This window comes from Akebia trifoliata, chromosome 16, assembly GCF_017979445.1.
Source record: "Akebia trifoliata isolate Shusen 1 chromosome 16, ASM1797944v1, whole genome shotgun sequence".
Classification (NCBI taxonomy): domain Eukaryota; kingdom Viridiplantae; phylum Streptophyta; class Magnoliopsida; order Ranunculales; family Lardizabalaceae; genus Akebia; species Akebia trifoliata.
In genome coordinates, this window is record NC_141390.1 from 22,910,479 (window position 1) to 22,931,248 (window position 20,770).

Consider the following 20,770-nt stretch of genomic DNA (forward strand, 5'->3'; position numbering starts at 1 on the left):
CAATACACACCTTCTTGTTAAGAAACACTAACATTTGTTTGACAGTTTGCTACCCAAGCTGAATTGGGCATTGCCGATGCATACATCAATGGAGATTTTTCTTTCGTAGATAAAGAAGAAGGTCTTCTAAATTTATTCATGGTAAAATAGTTTATTGGCAATCCAAATTTACAATAGCTTCTATTGTCAAAATAACTTTGGTAATTATTTACTTCCATAAATTTCCCTTGGTCTAATTTTGTTCTACAGATTTTTATTGCTAACAGGGATTTAAAAAAGTCTGTTAAAAAGCATAATAATAAAAGGTATTTTCTAAGTATTATTTTTTTTTTCCTGCAAAATCTACTTTTAATAATTGTCTATTAATTAGGAATCTGTTTGTTGAGTTTTAGAACTTACACATTGACCAATTGTTGCCTTTAGGGGTTGGTGGACACCATTGCTTTTTACAGCCGGAATTGCATCTGCAAAGTACTTATTTTGGCACATGTCAAGGAAAAACACTCTCACACAAGCTCGCAGAAACATATCCCGACATTATGATCTGGTCTGCTTTTGTTCATATAGATATTTAATTCTCATACTTAATCTTTCTTCAATTTTCTTTAATTATATATATATAGGGTGGCGTTAGGATGCCCTAAAGAGAGTCAAACGATGTGCCAAACATTTTTTCAATGTATGGGTTAGGAGATCATCCACACCAAAAATCAGCCCATTCCGAAACTTCGAACTCCATCAAAAGTGGTTTACAAAAAACAAACAGTCCACGGTTTTTTAACTTGTAAAATAAGGTTAAAAGTTTCGGAATGAGCTGATTTTTGGTGAGGATGATCTCTTCACCATAGAGATCATCCTCACAAAAAATCAGTCAATTCTGAAACTTGTAACCCTTATTTTGAAAAATGTTTGGCACAATGTTTGGCTCTCTTTAGGGCCGCTGAACGCTTCCCATATATATAGAAGAACCTTAGGTTCCAAAATTCTTTTTATTCTTTTTTGGTAGTCTAATTGACCATATCAAGGTTTAGATCATGTGACTAGTGACGGTTTTCTTGAGTACTCCAATTTGAGCATAGTTTTTCTTCCTAGTTCAATTGTAGTTTTCATCTTCTTGATTATGTTGTTGTGCATTAATTTGATTACTTTCAATAAATCTAATAGTTTTTCTTCAATTTATTTTTTCTCTCTCTAGAGTAATGATCTATTCGCTCTATTTTTGGATGAAACAATGACGTATTCATCTGGAATATTTAAGGTTCATCTCATGCCCTTCTGACGAAATTATCTTTAGCAATATGTTAATACAGTTCAAGTTTTCCTACTTTACATGTTATACATTGTACATAATTTATACGATACTAACTTTAATGTGTGTAAATCATTTCATAGATGAAGAATGAAGACTTAAAAGATGCACAACTAAGGAAATTGTCCGTTCTAATTGAAAAAGTGAGACCCCCAAGAACAATTTCATTAAATTGTTTTTTAGATTTAAGTAATGCATGAAATTTCTAATTTTGTGTGTGTGTGTGTCTATATAGGCTAGAATTGACAGAAAGCATGAAATTCTTGAGATTGGCTCTGGGTGGGGAAGCCTAGCTATAGAAGTTGTTAGACAAACTGGATGCAAATACACTGGTATCACCCTATCCGAAGAGCAACTAAAATATGCTGAGATGAAAGTGAATGAAGTTGGCCTTCAGGTATTTGTCAATATGTGTATCACCATAATTACACTGTATCATAGTATAGTCTTTGTATTTTGCTAATTATATTTTGTAAAAAGTCTCACTTATAGTGGTGGATCACTGTAGAATAGTTTAAAGTTAATAAAGCAAACAAAATAATATTAGAGCACTATAATTATTTGTTCAAAATTTTATTTTTAGGTAGTTACGTTCAAAATTTTATTTGTCCTACATTGATGTCTGACCTAAATCGCCTCTACTTTCAGGACCGTATAAAATTCCTTTTATGTGACTATCGTCAATTGCCTGAATCTCACAAATATGATAGGATTATATCTTGGTGAGTTCTGTATCACCACTAAATCTCTACCAGTTTATGTATTGAACTAAATTTCATTGGAAAATTGACATAGTTTTTTTAACAGTGAGATGATCGAACACTTGGGTCATGAGTACATGGAGGATTTCTTTGGATCTTGCGAATCAGTCTTAGCTGAAAATGGTCTTCTAGTTTTACAGGTAACAAAACCAGAGACCTCTTCTTCTTCTTCTTCTTAGACTTATGGGTGAACCTAAGTGTGTGTTTGGTAACACTACTGAAGTCTTAATGGAGGTGGTCCACCTTTAAAATTCATACTTCACAAGCTTTATTTCCATTTGTTTCAGGTTTCAGACTTTAGAATTGAAATTTAAAAGTTTTGAACCAGTGATGGGGGATGTTGAATGAAACTACTTAAGTCTGATTTTTTAGTTTCCAAACTACAGAAGTGTTACCAAACATAACCTAAATGTTAATCCAAAATTCTATTTATTTGGCAAAGATTTACTTTTGGTACTGAAAGTAACTAAGCACATTAATTATTTGGTTAGCAAGTGACAAGCAGTCATGCAACAAAGCATTGATTCTAGTGGAGTTTGCTTAAAACTTTACTTTTATTTAAAATTTAAAGCTTTTTTGGATCTCCTTTTTCACACAAAAAAAATTATTTATTTAAATGACCCTCTCAGTAGTAAAAAGAATTTGGCTCTAATTCTACTTCCAATTATTTTTTAGATTTAGCAAATTGGAGTTTCTCAGATGCACTTGATTTTATGATTTGTTGTGGTGAACGTCTATAGTTTACATCAATGCCGGATGAACGATATGAGGAAAATAAACGAAGCTCAGATTTTATAAAAGAATACATTTTCCCTGGTGCGTGCATTCCGTCTTTGAGTAGAGTAACATCTGCTTTGGTTGCTGCATCTAGACTCAGGTAAAACTTTATATCAACTTCCCATCTTTCTTTTTCTTTTGGAAACTAACCATTTTGTGAAGTATCATAAATGCAGTGTGGAGCACCTGGAAAACATAGGAATACATTTCTACCAAACACTCATGTGTTGGAGGAATAATTTCATGGAAAATAAGAGGTATGGACAATAATCATCGTAGGATTAGCTCAGTATGAGATTGAGACTTAGCTTAATTTGAAGTCATTAGGTCTACACATAAAGAAGTATATCTTACCTCACAACTATCTATTGAATTTATCAAGGATTCTATTTTTTGGTGTTGCTTTTACTATGCTAGAGATTCATATATTCATATTGCATCTAATATCAAGAAATTAGCTATTAATATCATGAAGAATCTCAGTATGGGACATGATCAAATAAACAAGGTGGTGGATTTAAAGTTTTCCATTGATACCAAAATTCATATTTTGGGTTGTTTTCTTTGTCTATTTGACTTTCAATCATTTTATAGGATGGTGTTCTCTACCTCCTTATCTTGTTTATCATTTTCCCCCCTTTTAATGCATTTCTTCATCTATAAAAAAGAAGAATATTTTTTTTACATTGAGACTTCTTTTGCTGAATCCAAGGAATAGAACTTCATCTTTTAAGTTTGTCTCCCTTTACTGTGTGTTGGACCAACATTGTTCCCAATTTTCTCCATGTTGGTAGTTAGGCTTGTTTGATATTTCATTATTGTAGATTATTTGTGGAACACTCAACATTGAATTATTCTTAATTCTGATATTGCAAATGATCCCACCAAATGCTTACTTCAGCATCTCACATAATTCTTAGACACTGATATTATGTTACTTACTAAATTTCAGTAAAATTCTGGCATTGGGGTTCGATGAGAAGTTCATTAGGACATGGGAATATTATTTTATATATTGTGCGGCTGGTTTTAAAACACGTGCACTTGGGAATTATCAGGTATTTAACTGGATTAGCATAATTTCTTTTAAGGCATTTCGCATATATGGGTGAAAAACTACTACCTTCTGCATTCATTACTATACTTAAAAAGAAGAACTACTTTGAAAAATAAAGAAAAGTGGCAGATATATAAACACCGAGCTTCCCATGCATAAAAATGTGTCAAATATTTCTCCAACATTAATGTAGCTATATGGATTTTCCTTTTCGGGAAATCGGAACAACTTAGAGTTTGCAGTCCCCACCATTCATTGGATTTTAGGGTGTGAAGGCTCACCCAAAAATATCTTCTTCTCTTTTCATTTTTTATACCTTTTTTTAGAGAAAAAGTGGCCCATGTATGATCTAAAAGGAATTTGATTAAAGAATGGGGAAAGTTTTAGACACCCTAGCTAGTCTCCCCAACTTTCAGTGGTTATCTTTTGAATCTTTTCATTTTCAAGAAAATTTGATAATGAAAAGTAAAAACTAAAATAAAAAAATAGAGACCCAAGTTAGAGTTTTAATTTTGGAGTAATGTCTTAGGTTGGCCTAAATATTTTTTTGGGTACTAATTCTTTGAGTGAGCAAGTCCATTTTGTGCAAATAAAGTTGGAAAGATTCATGGAATGAGGTTTTAAACTAAAATTTTGTAAATCACATACTTGAGTATAATGATATAAAAAATAAAAAATAAAAACATTATGAAATTATGATGTCTATGAAGAATCAATCTATTTCAAAATCCCACTTAATGTGCTCCGAATGAGTTGTAATTGTAAAAAATGATCTAGGGTTTTAGAGAAGATTAAGAGAAAAAATAGAGAATAAATTCTTGAAAAAAATCAGATTGATTATTTCTCCTTCTGTATTGTTTATATACTAACACAAATAAATAGGAAAAGACAAAAAATGACATAAACATGAAAAGACTAAAATAGACATAGACTAAAATAATTAAACTAAACTAAACTAACTACTATTAACACTCCCCCTCAAGCTGGGGAAAAGATATCACGCATGCCCAACTTGCCTATAATACTATCAAAAATTTCATGACCTAAGGCGTTAGTGAGGACGTCAGTTAACTATTGTGTGGTAGGAACGAAGATGGTGCAGATGTCACCAGAAGTGACTTTCTCCCGAATGAAAGACGGTCGACCTCAATGTGCTTGGTGCGATCATGTTGAACTGGATTATGAACGATGCTAATGTCAGTCTTATTATCACAGTACAACTAATAGGGCATAGGAGGTGAACAATCTAGTTCACGTAGTAATAGTTGCAACCAAAGTACCTCACATTTACTAAGAGCCATGGCTCTTAACTCAGCTTCAACATTGGAGTGGGCGACTACCGACTGCTTCTTACTACGCCAAGTTACCAAATTTCCACCCATTATAGTACAATATGCAAAAGTCGAACAACAATCAATAATAGAACCCACCCAATCAACATTGATCCATGCTTCAACATGCATATGACCATGGGAACGAAATAGTAAGCATTTTCTTGGACACCCTTTTAGGTATCGAAGGATGCGTAGGACAACATCAAGATGTGTTATGCGAAGGGCATGCATGAATTGGCTAACAATACTGAAGACATAGGCAATGTCAGGCCGTGTAAGAAATAAGTAGATGAGTTTACCTACCAACTGTTGATAACGACTAATATCTTCAAGGGCTTCACTATTACTGTTACTCAATCGGTGATTAAGCTTGATTGGAATATCTATTGGTTTAACCCCAAGTTTACCTGCTTCTTAGGGTAGATCTAACACATGCTTTCGTTGTGAGATAAAAATGCTTGTATTAGACTGAGCCACCTCAATACCCAAAAAATATCTCAAAAGTCCAAGGTCTTTTAATTCGAAGCGATTTCCAAGAAGATATTTAAAAGTTTGGATCTCAGTAGGACAATTGTCTATAATGACAATGTCATCAACATACATAATAAGAATTGTAGTATGAGGTCCACTGTGCTTGACAAACAATGTGTGATCAGTTTGACATTGCTTGTAACCTACAACCTACATAACGGAACGGAATCGTTCAAACCAAACGTGTGGAGATAGTTTGAAACCATATAATGACTTCTTCAGACAACAAACTTTCCCATCAGTACTAGGTAAAAAAAACTCTTGGAGGAGTATCCATGTATACTTCTTCTTGTAAATCACCATGCAAGAAGGCAGTCTTCACATCTAGTTGGTGAAGCTCCTACAAGAAGTTGGTTTTCAAGGGTAGAAGAACAAAAATAGAATTCATTTTTACTACTAAAGCAAAAGTTATTGATAGTTAATGCCGTAAGTCTATGCAGAGTCATTGGCAACCAACCTAGCCTTATACTTGACAATTGATCCATCAGACTTGTACTTCACTGTAAACACTCACTTGCATCCAACTGACTTATTTCTTTCTGGTAAGGACACCAACTCCTAGGTATCATTTTTTTCTAAAGCTTGCATTTCCTCATCCATAATCTATTTCCACTTAGGATTAGAGAGGGCTTATTTCATACTGGGTGGGACAGAAACAAAAGACATATTAGTAACAAAGGAATGATAGGATGGAGACATCATAATAAGAAACAAACTGAGAAATATGATGTGAAATACAAGTACGTTTACCTTTCCAAAGAGCAATAGGACTATTGGAATCTGAAAAAACAAGATTTGACTCCTTTGTGGTGTGGTAGGATAGATCTGCAATGGCTTGTTTTCCCTTTCTAGTATAAACGCATCCAAATAGATTAGTAATATTTACACAACTCCTCTTTCGTGAGGTTCTTGACAGCATTTACAATATGCAATAAGCCTTTAAATCTCTAGTAGACGAGTTTAACTCGTGAGGATTTGTAGAGAATATACCTACAAAATTCCAACATTTTACAGAAATATCAAATCAAAATCAAAGTATGTAAGGCAAACATAACGATATTTTACAAATCAGTCAAATGTAAGTTACATTTGAACAAAGTTCTAAGTTTCTATTCCCCAATTTAGAAATTTTCAAAAATAACTTTAGTACTTGAGTAAAAATTTTTAATTTTAAAAACATATTTTTCAGGAACAAGATTACACCTCCTAACTATTAAGATTGGTTGATTCTATCTAAGTTTTAACTCGAAACTAGGCATCATGTCTGGGATAGTAAGAGGTGTGAATGTTCACTTTAATACCTCTAAGGGGCTTTATCTGTGATATTCCAACTTACTCACACATTTGCCATTGACGACTTTTACCCTACTGTACTATTTGGTTTCATTGGACTCTTTTTTCATTTTTGTAGTTTTAACAATCTTTAACATCTTTCTTATATTTTTCTGTTTCTTATTTTTTAACTTTTCATGCTTCACCATTGTCTAATGTTCTTTTTTAAAAAGCAGGTAGTCATTTTCAAGGTACTCAGTCTAATCCTATGGTTGATGTCCAAGTCAGACTAACCTCAGTGTTGTTTTTCTTTTAACAAGCTAACCAAAATTCAAAGAAGTCATAGTTCACTAGATTAGGTTTCCCCTAATACTCCAGACAAAGAAGAAGGTCAACTCTTATTCCATAAAATCTTTTTTTTAAATACTCAATCAGAAGTGAATTTTTCAAAGTAATATTTTCATGATTTTCTTAATAAGGAATAATAAAAAAAAGAACTTATGATCAAAAGTTAGGACATGAGCCTGAGATTTGAAATTCATATGTAAAAATTCCATACAAAAATTTTGAAGAAAATATTTCGAAAGTGTTGTATAATTTTATTTATTATTTTTTTCTAAAAACATGAAATTAAATTAGAATGAAATGCAATACAATTGTGATCTAACCTAAAACCCTCAAGTCTAAATGAAATATTGTCCTTAATATGTAAATAGTAAAAAAACAGAGAAAAATGTTAGATAACACCTAAAACGAATTGGACATTAATGTACAAAATCTTATTACAACTAATATGAAAAGATTAAAAATTATAACAATTATAATTTCTGAAACAATTTTTACATAAATGAAATCCTACTTAAGAATTAAAAACTAACCTAAAAACGTCATAATCTAATAATTAAACCCATCCTAATATGAATCCAAGCTTTCAGTTGCCTGTGCCTTCTTCTCCTCAATATAGGCAAACATATGTCTCTACTAGTCAATCAACAATTGCTAACTAGTCTGCAGTCCTAAAAGCGTTGATTGATTGATTGGTTTGGTTGAGAGTTGGTTTAAAGAGGAAGAGAATAAGAATGGAATTAGGGTTGAAATTTTTTTTTTTTTGAGATAGTTCGTATCCTAACTACGCTACTTATTAAAATAAAAGCACATGGGTAGTCTCCCAAACAAAGTTAAGTTTAACATCTTCAGCCGGACCTATCAAAAGATCTGAATCCTAGGTATTTTCCTAGTATCTAATTTGACAGACATGGCGATCGACTTCCCACTCTTAATGATATGAAGACAGATTTGGATCATCATTAAGACGTTAAAATAATTTTTTAAAATAATCAACATCCTTCTTTTATCGTCAATTCTTAGTGTCATCATCTTTTTGAAATAATTCTCAACCATCGTATTCCCTGAGAGAATGGAAGTTGTAAGATAGGCATGGTCTTTAAAATCTTGTGAAAAGATAGGTTGGATGAGGCACGAGATTAGATCGGTAGTGGTCGGAGTTGGTGTGACTAATAAATTAGAGTTGATCTTTTATTCTTCTTGGACAATAGTCTCCTCAGATGGTGAATCAGTTTCTTTAGCCAAATTTGTACAATTGACTTGCTCATTGAGAATTTGAAACATTAATTTGCTCTTTGAAGTTATTTCATTTGAAAAATAATCATTCTCTATTTTTTCTGAGGGCATGGTTAGCTGATCTAGTTGGACTTCAATCAATAAAATATTATCAGTCATTGATAGATAATCATCGAATTTCTCAAAGGAATGGAATTGGTCGCTAAGGGTATTTTGAAAGATTGAAAGATTTTCTAAGATTGAGATATCCTTATTTTCGAATTTATCAAAATTTTCTTCTTCTAAAGATAACACTAGTTGACTTCATTGAGTTCCTATGCTGACTAAGGCTTAACCCATGTTTTATTATTGTTGATGGAGCTATTATTGTTGGATGAACTGTTGTTGTTGATTTAACAACTCAATCATCAAAGATTCTAATGATAAAATTGAAGGAGAGGACAAAATTGAAAAATTGAATTATGACTCTGGCTCTACAACTCTATATTCGAAGAAATGTTGATAATCATAGGATTATTGGGGAATTATGGTTGGATCCATCATCGTGGTGTCGTGCATATAAAAATCCTCATGGTTATCAAAATAACTACCCTGAGTGAACTCGTTCTAACAAAGTATGGTATCTAAGGAAAATCAATTATCTACATGGTATGGTTGATCAAACGAACTAGGTGTCGGCATCCAATAAGAATTTTGAGAATGATGCATATTGGCCTGTGTAGCATGAAGCATGGGCAAACTTGAACAATGCTCAGGAGAATGACCGTAATTATCAAATAGGACGCACAGGATCCACGATTCTCTCCTAAACTCCATGACGATGTAAATTTATTTGGAATTCTGCATCTAACCTAACATATATTATTGATTTGCACACAAGAGATGGAGGAATTCACATGTGATTATTAGGTTCTTAGATTAGACATCTCCTAACTGTTTCAAAGTAATAATCTGAGCCTCCAACCCAAATCTCTAAAATAAAAAATAGTCAGTTTAATCCCCAGTTGAGAGGTGTCATACAATGCTGAGTAAGGGCACTCTTACGTCACCTTTCATCTAGAATAAACGTCGTCTATCCTCCTAGTACACGAGGTACAGCGAGGCAGGATTTCGCTTTGGTACTGATTTCGATCAAAAAGTGCAATTGGTGCAACTCAGACTAACTTTGCCTATTGAGCTCAAAAGGACCTAAGGTCAAGTCTAGCCAAATTTTATTTCATTTTGGACTTATTGTGAATTCAATTTCCTAAAGGAAAAGAGATCAGTGATGAAATCAGATTCTTATCTTATAGTGATATCCTCGTAAGGGTGCCCTTATTACTATGTGTAAATTGAAGTATACAATTTAATCATTCAAAATCAACTCGAAAATCTACTAACAAGAGGTGCACGAGTGGTGCAAAAATTACCTCCCGTTCTAGACGGGGGATGAACAAGCTGAGTTGACTCAGGCCACCAACACCAATACGATATTCGAACCCGAAGGGCCGAGATAATTTCGTCCCACTGTCGTTCGTCCTTAAATCTATTTCAATTCGAACCCTCTCGGATCAAATTAAAATTTATTACAATTCAAATTCCTAATACAAAGTTTTTTCTAAAAAAAATGAACAGAAAATTAACAAGTTGTTGTCTTATTGGCAAGGAAACCGATTCGGTGGATAAAATTCCACATGTCACCTTTCATCGACTTCCATCGAGTCCTTCACATGAAAATATCAAGATTATCCAAGTCAAAATGCTAAGAAAAAAATATTCCCATTAGAATGTCTATGATGTTAGAAACTTGTTCCCAAAAATTCAAGAGCAAATGCTGCCATGTCACTGCGGAGCACTATGGGGCTACTATTAAGCGGTGAAATTTTGATGAAAATCGATTTTTCCAATTGGGACCAATTTCTGATATACCTAATGAAAATATTTTAATTTTTGTTTCTATTCGTTTAGCTTTTGTTTCAAGCAAACAAGTTTCGGTTCTATTTCAAATTTTTTTCGGATTCTTTTCTAAATGAAAATGAATCGAATCATTTTCCCCGGCAGCGGCACCAATTGGATTGAGTATTGTAATTGTTGATTGTGGATATGAATTGAACAAATGATAAAAGAAACTTGATGAGCAAGATTCGTTCTACATGGACAATCGTGATTCAACTTTTCTTTCAAATTGAAATCAAAACAAAATTTGAAAATAGATTTTTCTATAACAGAATAGAAAATACAACTAAGAAGTAAAATGAAATTGAAGCAAGAATAGATATTGAAAACAATGTAAAAAAGCTTAGAAAGATCAAATCAACATTTGTAAATCATCTTATTGCTGAATAATTTTAATTTCATGTAACAAATCATTGTTTGTGGATTGGAAGATAAATCTATTAATTCTTGAAGGTAACTAGAGAATATAAATGTGAATCCTAAACTTAGAGAAGATCATCAAATTTGTATCTCAAATTCATCACAAAGCACGATTAAGTTTAAACTCATCTAAGCAATAATCATCAAAGTTAGAATAATTTGTACAAATTAGATGATCTTTCATTAAGAGTCTTCACAAAAACACAATTAAAGTATTAATAATAAAATTAATTCAACAATACTAAGATGAACTCACTCCGACGTCATTGACCTCTCTAAGGAGAGTCTAGTTGATCATCGCAAGAAGCAAGTTGCACCAATAGTAAAATAAGTAAATCTAATGGAGAAGAAGATGAAGAAATTCAGTGTTGCACTTTGATTCCAAGCTCGATGATCTTACAATGGAGTTACACATAGAAATTAAAGAAGAAAGATGAAAAAGGTAACTCTTGATCTCTCACAATTACAAGAACTCTTTCTCTCAAAGAAAAATATAAAGAAATTAGGGAGAAGAAGAGGGCCCAAGAGGGACCCCTTCTTTTAGGGACAACCCCTCAATTTATAGTTTCTCTAATCGAGTTATTGGGTCGGATTTTTTCTTTAGTTGATTTGAGAAGGTCCTTCAATTACAACGGTCAAAACGTCTGAAATGTTTTGATCGAATCTCGAGGCATAATTCTCGAGGTATAATTCCTCAAGGTTACCATAGAGCACTAGGGGTCTACCATCGCGTGGTGACGTGATAGTTTTTATTGTTGAGTTTTGGCTGATTGCTCCCTCTTGGCTTGTACATTGTAATAAAAATTGTTACAAAAATATTTACCTCTGAATTTTACCCTTTTTAGCTACAAATAGTAAGAAAATCTATTAGTTTTAATAATTTGACAAATTAATATAATTTATGTTTATTTGGAATAAATAGCAATTAGGTATCCATAATCCTTGTGTAATTACGATTTCAAAAAATGATTTTATGGGACCTTATCAATTAAGGTTAGGCACTGACATAGGTAATTCAACTTCTTCGTTAGAGTCAAGAATAATTGGTAAAGGTAGTGAAATTGGGAAAGAGGACTTTGGAAGTAACTCATCATTTGTGGATTGAAGAAACCACTCCCCTTAAAAGAATTGTCGATCAGGACGAGGAAAGTAATATTGATCTTCTAAGAATGTGACGTCCATTATAATAAAACGACGATAAATAAGTGAATGATAGAATTTATAATCCTTTTGAGAATTAGAATAACTAAGAAACACACATTTCAATGCCTAAGGGTCAAGTTTAGTGTGAGCAAAACATACGCATCTAAAGACTCGTAGAACCACAGGGAACAATGGACGATCAGAAGAAAAGGACAATAGAGGAGGTTGGAAGTTCAAGATGTTGGAGGGAGTATGGTTGATAATGTAACATGCTATAAGAACTACTTCAGACCATAAATACTTAGCAATATTCATCCCAATCAACAAAGCTCTTCCTAACTCCAACAAATGATGATTTTTTTCCTTACTACAATGTCATTTTATTGGGGAGTAGAAGTGCAAGAAGTTTGTTATTCTATACCTTGAGTAACACATATATTTTTTTAACCCCTCATAAGTAGACTCTCCTTCCTTATCTGAATGAAAGATTTTGATCTCTACTCCAAATTGCATTAGAATCATCGCATGAAACTCTTGAAATATAGAATAGAGATCATCTTTTATTTTTATTAAGTACACCCACGTACATCTACTATAGTCATCGACAAATGTAACAAACTAGTAGAAACCCAATAAAGAAGTAATGGGGGATGGATCCCAGACATCAGAATGCATAGAGAAAATAAAGAACCCATTTTATTTAAACTTGTTAGATAAGAAGAATGACAATATTTTGACAATTGAAAAACTTCACACTATAATCTTGACAATGACATAGACTAAAACAAAGATGGAAATCTACTTTGTAAATACTAAAATGAACTGTGGACATAGGATTTTCAACACTATGAAACATCCCTCCACTTTGGGGGATTTTGGAGTCGCCACCATTCATTTTTCGGAAATGGGTGTGAATGATCACCCGAAGTTGTATTTTTTGAAAAACATGTCATTTTAACATTTTTGATGACTCTCGTAGGATAAGGTGCATGGTCCAACCTTTGATTCAAAGGTAAGGGGGTCCATTTATGGAGTAGGGAAGGTGTTAGGCACCCTACTCCATCCACGTAATGTGGTAACCTCAGATTCAGTATTCCAAAGTAAAAAAAAAAAAGAAAATCGAAAATATTCGATGTATGCCCTCAAGTGTGAGGGGCTTTCGATATTGATCCAAATCATTGAGGGCACCCTTATTGAAAAAAGGGCCCTTTGGTGATTTAAATCATGGTGGTGTGTGCAAATGTGTGGAGAAAGGGGTGAGTAGAGGAGGGGAGTTGAAGGGTGTGTTCCACTTGTCAAACCCACCTTGTTCCTTCCTTGACGTCTTTTGACTTTCCTTGACTTCTTTTTCTTTGCTTGATTTGTTTGAGAGAAGGTTGAGAGTTGTGAGTTGTGAGATGAGTTGAGAGCTGGGTGTTGAGAGGAGAGTAGAGTAGAGAGTTATAGTTTTTGGAAGATTTTTTATCAAATTTTCATTAGTTGTGGGATATTGGATTTTTCATTAAGGATTGAGAGTTGAGAATGAGTAGGTATTTATAGAATTGTGAGAGTTATTTTGAGGGGTAGAGTTGGGTGAAATAAAGAAAAATGATAGAATAGTTATGAGGTTGAAAGAGAAGGGTATGTGTAATTTAGAGAAGATTGGAGGGTATTTAGGGAAGGAGGGTTAAATGGGTGAGTTTTGACCTAAATGGTTTGGATCCTACCCCCATTTGGGTGGAGTGTTTGGTGAAGTGAGTTTAAGATGGTGGTTGTGATTAAATGGTATTTGGTTTAAGAGAATAGAGGATTTAAGGGGGTGGTTGATGATATTTTGGGAGAGTGAGGGAGATGATGACATGTGTCAAAGTGGGTGGAAATGAAGGGTTGAGATGAGTTGATAGGAAAGGATAAGTGTTTGATTTGAGAGGATAGGTGTAGGTGTAGATTGTAGAGAAGGATTTTGTAGGGAATGATAGGGGTAGATTAGGGAGAAGTGTAGGTTATAAGTGTTTGATTTGAGAGAATGGATAGGATAGGTTAGGGAGGGTGTAGGTTGTAAGTATTTGATTTGAATGAATGGATAGGATAGGTTAAGGGGGTGTAGGTTGTAAATGTGGGTAAATGATATTTAGAGAAAAATAATGGGATAGTTAAGCTGATGGGAGTTGGTGGTTGGATGAGGGAGGTGAGATGGGGTGATGACATGTGTCATATTGGGTGATTGGTTGTGATGTTGGGCTTAGGTAGAGAATTGGGCTTGGGTAATGGGTAAAATAAGGATGACTTTAGGTTGAATGGGTTGAATTGAATGGGCTTGGGTAGTGGGTAGGATAAGGATGGGTTCGGGAGTTGAATTGAGTGGGTAAGTTTTTGGTCCGTGGGCCACATAAGAAGCCTTAGGCCATTTATTGAAAAATGAATGACAAAATTCATTGGATTTTTGTAGGTTTGGGCCTCGGAACCCATTCCAATTTTTTTTCGATTTTTGAGGCATTTTGCATCGAGGGCCCGCTCAAATTTGGGTGTCTACAGCTGCCCCTTTTTGCAGGAATTGCGTGCAAAGAACTGCAAAGAATATACGAAACCCTGATTTGTGTGGGTCCGAGGATTTTGCTCAGACAAGTTTTGAAAACACTGATTTGATTTGATAAATTTGATGGTAAGAAATGGCTACCCAAGCACGGGGTCTAACAGGGTGAGCCTTTTGATTTCCTCGACCTCGTGGCGCGGAGCTCGTGTGAGGTCTCGGATTTGCGATAATTTAAGAAAAACTTTGAAACGAGGATTTTCTAACGAGTCTTGAACAATTTTGAATTTCGCTTTTGCAAAAATACTATTTTGTCGATATTTTTGATTTTTTTATATATATATTTTTATATTTTTAATTTTTTGATATTTTTGATATTTTTGATTTTTTGATTTTTTGATTTTTTTAATTTTTTGATGATTTTTTTTTTCTTTGTAATGGCGCATTTGACTCTTTCAACGGTGCGAGCAATATGGTTGTTAACAGTTGCCACAGATCCAAGAGAGAGTTTTGCTGTTGGAGCACAAGTAATATGGTTGTTAACAGCTGTCACTGATCTAAGAGAGAGTTTTGCTGTTGGACCACAGGCAATATGGTTGTTAACAGCTGTCATAGATCCAGGAGAGAGTTTTGCTGTTGTTAGACCATATGCAATATGGTTGTTAACAGCTATCACAGATCCAAGAGAGAGTTTTGCTGTTGTTAGACCACATGCAATATGGTTGTTAACAGCTATCACAGATCCAAGAGAGAGTTTTGCTGTTGTTGGACCACATGCAATATGGTTGTTAATAGCTGTCACTGATCCAAGAGAGAGTTTTGCTGTTGGAACGCAATCTAATCCCCTCGGCATGTTGTTTACAATACCTTACAAAGAAACTCTCTCAAGTCGAAACCAGAGGTGGAGGGACTTGAAATTCTGTTGTCATCACTTGAAGGGCTCCATTATAGTTTTCTACTAGCCTATTGATACGACCTCAAGAGTCATTGTTCTTGAAACAATGCTGTGATTTATGATAACAACGGCGATTTCTCGAGAAGCTTCTGTCTTCAATCCAAATGATTTTGGCCCAATTTCCCTCGGGAATGTTTGCATGTACTCATCTTCACTTAGAATCTCATAAGCATGATCAATGTTATGTACCCACAATGGTTCCCCTCAGTAGGTCCAGAGAGTGATCTCAGGAGAGGCTTGCTCAGGGTCCTATTTTGATGCCTTCGCGTCTTACCTGGCGAGTCATGATGTTTCGGACGCTGAGGTGGTGGTGATGAGGCAAGCTGTCCGAATCCGTACTTTGGAAGAGAGATTTAATTCCTTCTTCATTTCTCGTCGAGATGCGTGATTGGCACCATTTTTTTTGTATTTTCTTTTTAAATTTTTTTTTTTTATGAAAAGAAAATAGGTTTTTTACTTACTTGGCCTCAGGTGTATCTAGTGCTTTGAAAACATGAAGTTTGAGTAAGTCCTAGATTTTTCATCACTGACCAAAATAATAGTTTTGAAAAGATTTGAATTTTTGGTGGTTTGTCTTTGTCGAATAAATACTGTAGATCCAAAATATGAAGATTTTTGAAAAACCTTTGTTATCTAGATTATATTTGTACTTTTGCCAACTACTGAGGATATAGATGTCAATAGATTTTGGACTCTTTTTTGAGTCATCTCCAGTGTCCCAGTATTGGGTGAATATCGATTGAGCATAAGACTTAGGATTTTGGAAAATTTTTACCGTTCACAGTTTATACTCATGCTGGCCAGGAGTTTTTCACTTTTTTTTCATTTTTTTTTTGTTTTTTTTAATTTTTTTGTTTTTTTTGTTTTTTATTTTTTTTTTAATTTTATTTTCCCTTATTGCCCCTGGTACCAATTACGGTTTTCACCAGACCCGATTTCCACATTTTTGCGCATCGATGCCTTTTTGGATTTTCATCGTGCCGGTGGCTTTGATCTTGCCATAGTCTGATTTTTTTACTCATAGCGCCCTTTCGGATTTTCACTATACCCTTTCAGACTATGCCTGTATTTTTTTTGAATTTTTACATTACAAATCTTGTTTGGAGCCTCTGTGTCTTTGTGGCTTGGTGACTCAAGTTGAGCTGCGAGATCGGCGACTCTACTCTTGTAGTGGCACTCTTTCTCGAGTAACAGATCTAGATTCCCCTCTCAAGTTTGCTGACGATTGTTCGTGGCTCGGCGACTCAAGTGAGCCGCGAGATCGATTACTCTACACTTCGAGTACTCTTTTTTTTCGAATATCCGACCTGGACTCCCCTCTCGTGTTTTCTAACGACTAATAAGACTTGAGGTCCGGATCAAGTTACAAGATCATTGATGCTGCCGCCATCATTATGATGCCTTGGAACATTCCCTGATCCAAAAGGACTTTTGATAGGACGAAGGATTGGCCAAGATTGTGTGTAGTGGAAATGTACAAAAGAGGTTAAGGTCTAAGTTTATCTAAAGTGAGCTATACATGGGGTTTGTCTGTTTTTATTTCGAAAAGGTGATCTATGTCTCCTCCCAGCGTCTCTCGAACTTGTTTAGGCTGGAGATTTGGGTCGAGCTCAAGATCAAGTGTCCGAGTTTTTTGACTTTTTTGATTTTTTTTGTATTTTTAGCCGTTCACAGTTTATCCTCATGCGGGCCAGGAGTATCTTGATGCTTAGACTTTCTAATTTTCTTTTCTTTTGTTTTTTTTTTTTTGTAACGTTGACTTGCCCCAGTCTTAGGTTAAGAAATGAACGTGATGGCTCAAAAGGGTTGACTAGGGTTAGATAGTTGTTTTCAAGATAACAAAGATGGCATTTCGTCATCTCAGGGTCAGATCTCAGGCGTAGTACTTCTTAACGGTGTCAGCATTGATCAGTTGAGGGAAGACTTGTCCGTCCATCTCTGTAAGGATCAAAGCTCCTCCCGTTATCACCTTTTGTACAATGAATGGTCCCTCGTAGTTTGGTCTGAATTTTCCCCTAGCATCTTCTTGTATCGATAAAATCTTTTTCAAGACAAGGTCTCCTGGTGAGAAATTTCGAGTTTCGACTTTCTTGTTATAAGCACGGGCGATTCGCCGTTGGTAAATTTGACCATGATAAATAGCTGTGAGACGTTTCTCTTCTATCAGATTCAACTGATCGAGCTTGAACCCATTTCGTTTCATCCAACTCTGCTTCTTTTAAGATTCAAAGGGAGGAATCTCAACCTCAACGGGTAAGACTACTTCCATTCCATATACCAATGAATACGAAGTTGCCCCAGTTGAAGTCCGAAATGAAGTCTGATAAGCGTGAAGGGCGAAAGGCAACATGTCATGCCAATCCTTATAAGTGACTGCCATCTTCTCGATGATTCTTTTGATATTCTTGTTGGCGGCTTCAACTGCTTCGTTCATTTTGGGCCTATAAGGTACAGAGTTGTGATGAGTGATCTGGAAGTCTTCGCACATCTTGATCATGTCCTTATTTTTGAAGTTTTTGGCGTTGTCCTTCACTAACCCGTTGGGAAGTCCATATCTGCATATAATATTGTTCTTGACAAACTTCAGAACGCTGCTCTTTGTGACATTGGCATAAGAAGCTGCTTCTACCCATTTCGTAAAATAATCGATAGCGACTAAGATGAAACGATGCCCATTTGAAATTTTTGGCGAAATCGGTCCAATAACGTCCATGTCCCAGAGTGAGAAGGGCCAAGGAGTAGTCATATTGTGCAACTCTGATGGTGGCGCGTTGATCTTATTGGCATAGATCTGGCAGAGATGGCATTTACGGACGTGTTGATTGCAATCACTTTCCATGGTAGTCCAGTAATATCCCATTCTCATGATCTTCTTGGCAAGCATGTGACCATTCATGTGAGGTCCGTAGACTCCACCATGTACTATTTCGATCAGTCGTTTTGCTTCTACTTCTGCCACACATCGTAGTAAGACTTCATGATGTGATTTCTTGTACAGAATGCCATTGCTCAGGAAGAATTGTCCTGCTAGCTTTTGAATAGTCCTTCGATCATTAGACGTTGCGTCTGATGGGAGAGTTCGATCTTCGAGATAGGCTTTGATGTCTGAGTACCAAGACTTTTCTTCAGATTCTTCTACTTTGACGGGTAGGCAGTAAGCTGGTTCATCTTGAATCCCTATCTCGAGGGGTCGATGACGAGGTCTTCTGAAATACTGATCATGGAAGCAAGTGTTACTAGTGCATCAGCAAATTGATTCTTAGCTCTCGGCATATATGTGAATGAAATCCTGTTGAAGCTTGAGCTTAATTCTTCGAGGTACTCGTGGTAAGGAATCAATCTCTGCTCTCGGGTCTTCCATTCTCCAGTTGTCTGATAGACTACTAGGCTCGAGTCTCCGAAAACATCGATCTCATCTACCTCGAGATCCAATACTGCTTTCAACCCTGCTATGCATGCTTTGTATTCAGCCTCGTTGTTAGAACATGGAACTTCAGTCTGATTGCAATTGGCACGTGGGACCCATCTGGTTTGATCAAGACTGCCCCTATTCCGTTCTCTTTTTGATTTGTTGCTCCGTCAAAGTACATTTTCCAGCCTGGTTCTTCGTCATCATCTTCAATCTCAGTGAGCAATATGGCTTCGTCAGGAAAATTTGTCTTTAATGGTTCGTAATCAGGCAATGGATGCTCGGCTAAGTGGTCGGCGATGGCTTGCCCCTTGATGGCCTTTTGCGTGACATAGGTGATGTCAAACTCAGATAATAGTAATTGCCATTTCACAGTATGACCCGTTAGTACTGGCTTTTCAAAGAGATACTTGAGAGGGTCCATTCGAGCGATGAGCATAGTCGAGTAGCTGAGGAGATAGTGGCGTAGTCGTTGAGATGCCCATACCAGTGCGCAGCAAGTCTTCTCGAGTACCGAATACTTCGCCTCATAATCAGTAAATTTCTTGCTGAGATAGTAAATGGCTTGCTCTTTTCTACCTGACTCATCGTGTTGCCCCAGTACACAGTCCATAGACGTTTCTTGCACCGAGATGTACATCAGTAAGGGTCGTCCTGGCGTAGGAGGAACCAAGACTGGTGGATTGAGCAAATATTTTTTTATCTTGTCGAAGGCTTCTTGACAATCCTGGTTCCATGCTTTTGGCACATTCTTTCTGAGCAGCTTAAATACTGGTTCGCAAATAAGCGTGAGTTGTGTGATGAATCTACTGATATACTGTATTCTACCCAGAAATGCTCGGACATCCTTTTTTGATACCGATGCTTTCATTTCGAGAATGTACTTGGTTTTTGCTGGATCTATCTCAATGCCTCTTCTACTGACGATGAAGCCTAGCAGTTTGCCTGACGTTGCCCCAAATACACATTTTGCCGGGTTGAGCCTTAAGTTGTATTTCCTTAACCTGTCGAACAATTTCTTGAGATTTATCAGATGATCTTCTTCTATACCCGATTTAGCGATCATGTCATCTATGTAGATTTTCATTTCCTTGTGGATCATATCGTGAAATAAAGTCGTCATTGCACGTTGATAGGTTGCCCCTGCGTTTTTAAGCCCGAATAACATGACTTTGTAATGAAAAGTACCCCAGGGTGTAATGAATGCTGTCTTCTCTTGATCTTCTTCTGCCACTTTTATCTGATTGTATCCGGAGAAATCATCCATGAATGAGAACATACCATGCCCTGTTGTGCTATCGACTAGAGTGTCGATGTGAGGCAGTGGAAAATCGTCCTTAGGACTGGCTTTGTTCAAATCCCGATAGTCAACACACATTCTTACTTTCCCGTCCTTCTTTAGTACCGGAACGACATTGGCTAGCCATTCGGGGTACGTGGAGACTGCGAGAAATCATGCTTGAAACTATTTCATCACTTCATCTTTGACTTTGAGTGTCCATTCTGGCTTAAGCCTTCTCAATTTTTGCTTGATCGGTTTGCTCCCAGGAGCGATCGGTAGTTTGTGAACAACGAGATCTGTGTCTAAGCCAGGCATATCTTTGTACGACCAGGCGAAGATATCTTGGTAGTTACGTAGTAGCTCAATCATTTCTTCTTTCTACTGAGGGGTTAACAAGACTCTGATTTTTACAACACGTGGGTCATCTTCAGTACCGAGATTAACTGAGTCTGTATCCTCAATGTTTAGCTGAACACCTTTTTCATATCGTTCTAA

General features: G+C 35.7%; 1 protein-coding gene across 1 annotated transcript in view; it reads left to right on the forward strand.

Moving 5' to 3' along the window:
- LOC147382915 (uncharacterized) overlaps window positions 1–20,770 on the forward strand; it is a 64,289-nt gene that overhangs the window by 29,803 nt on the left and 13,716 nt on the right. The window contains exons 13-23 of the mRNA XM_086429156.1: window positions 46–141; window positions 250–305; window positions 424–547; window positions 1,196–1,258; window positions 1,393–1,452; window positions 1,545–1,706; window positions 1,958–2,031; window positions 2,117–2,210; window positions 2,811–2,947; window positions 3,024–3,104; window positions 3,800–3,905. Coding sequence (XP_086285282.1) covers window positions 46–141; window positions 250–305; window positions 424–547; window positions 1,196–1,258; window positions 1,393–1,452; window positions 1,545–1,706; window positions 1,958–2,031; window positions 2,117–2,210; window positions 2,811–2,947; window positions 3,024–3,104; window positions 3,800–3,905 — 1,053 coding nt within the window. The remainder of the gene's footprint in view (window positions 1–45; window positions 142–249; window positions 306–423; window positions 548–1,195; window positions 1,259–1,392; window positions 1,453–1,544; window positions 1,707–1,957; window positions 2,032–2,116; window positions 2,211–2,810; window positions 2,948–3,023; window positions 3,105–3,799; window positions 3,906–20,770) is intronic.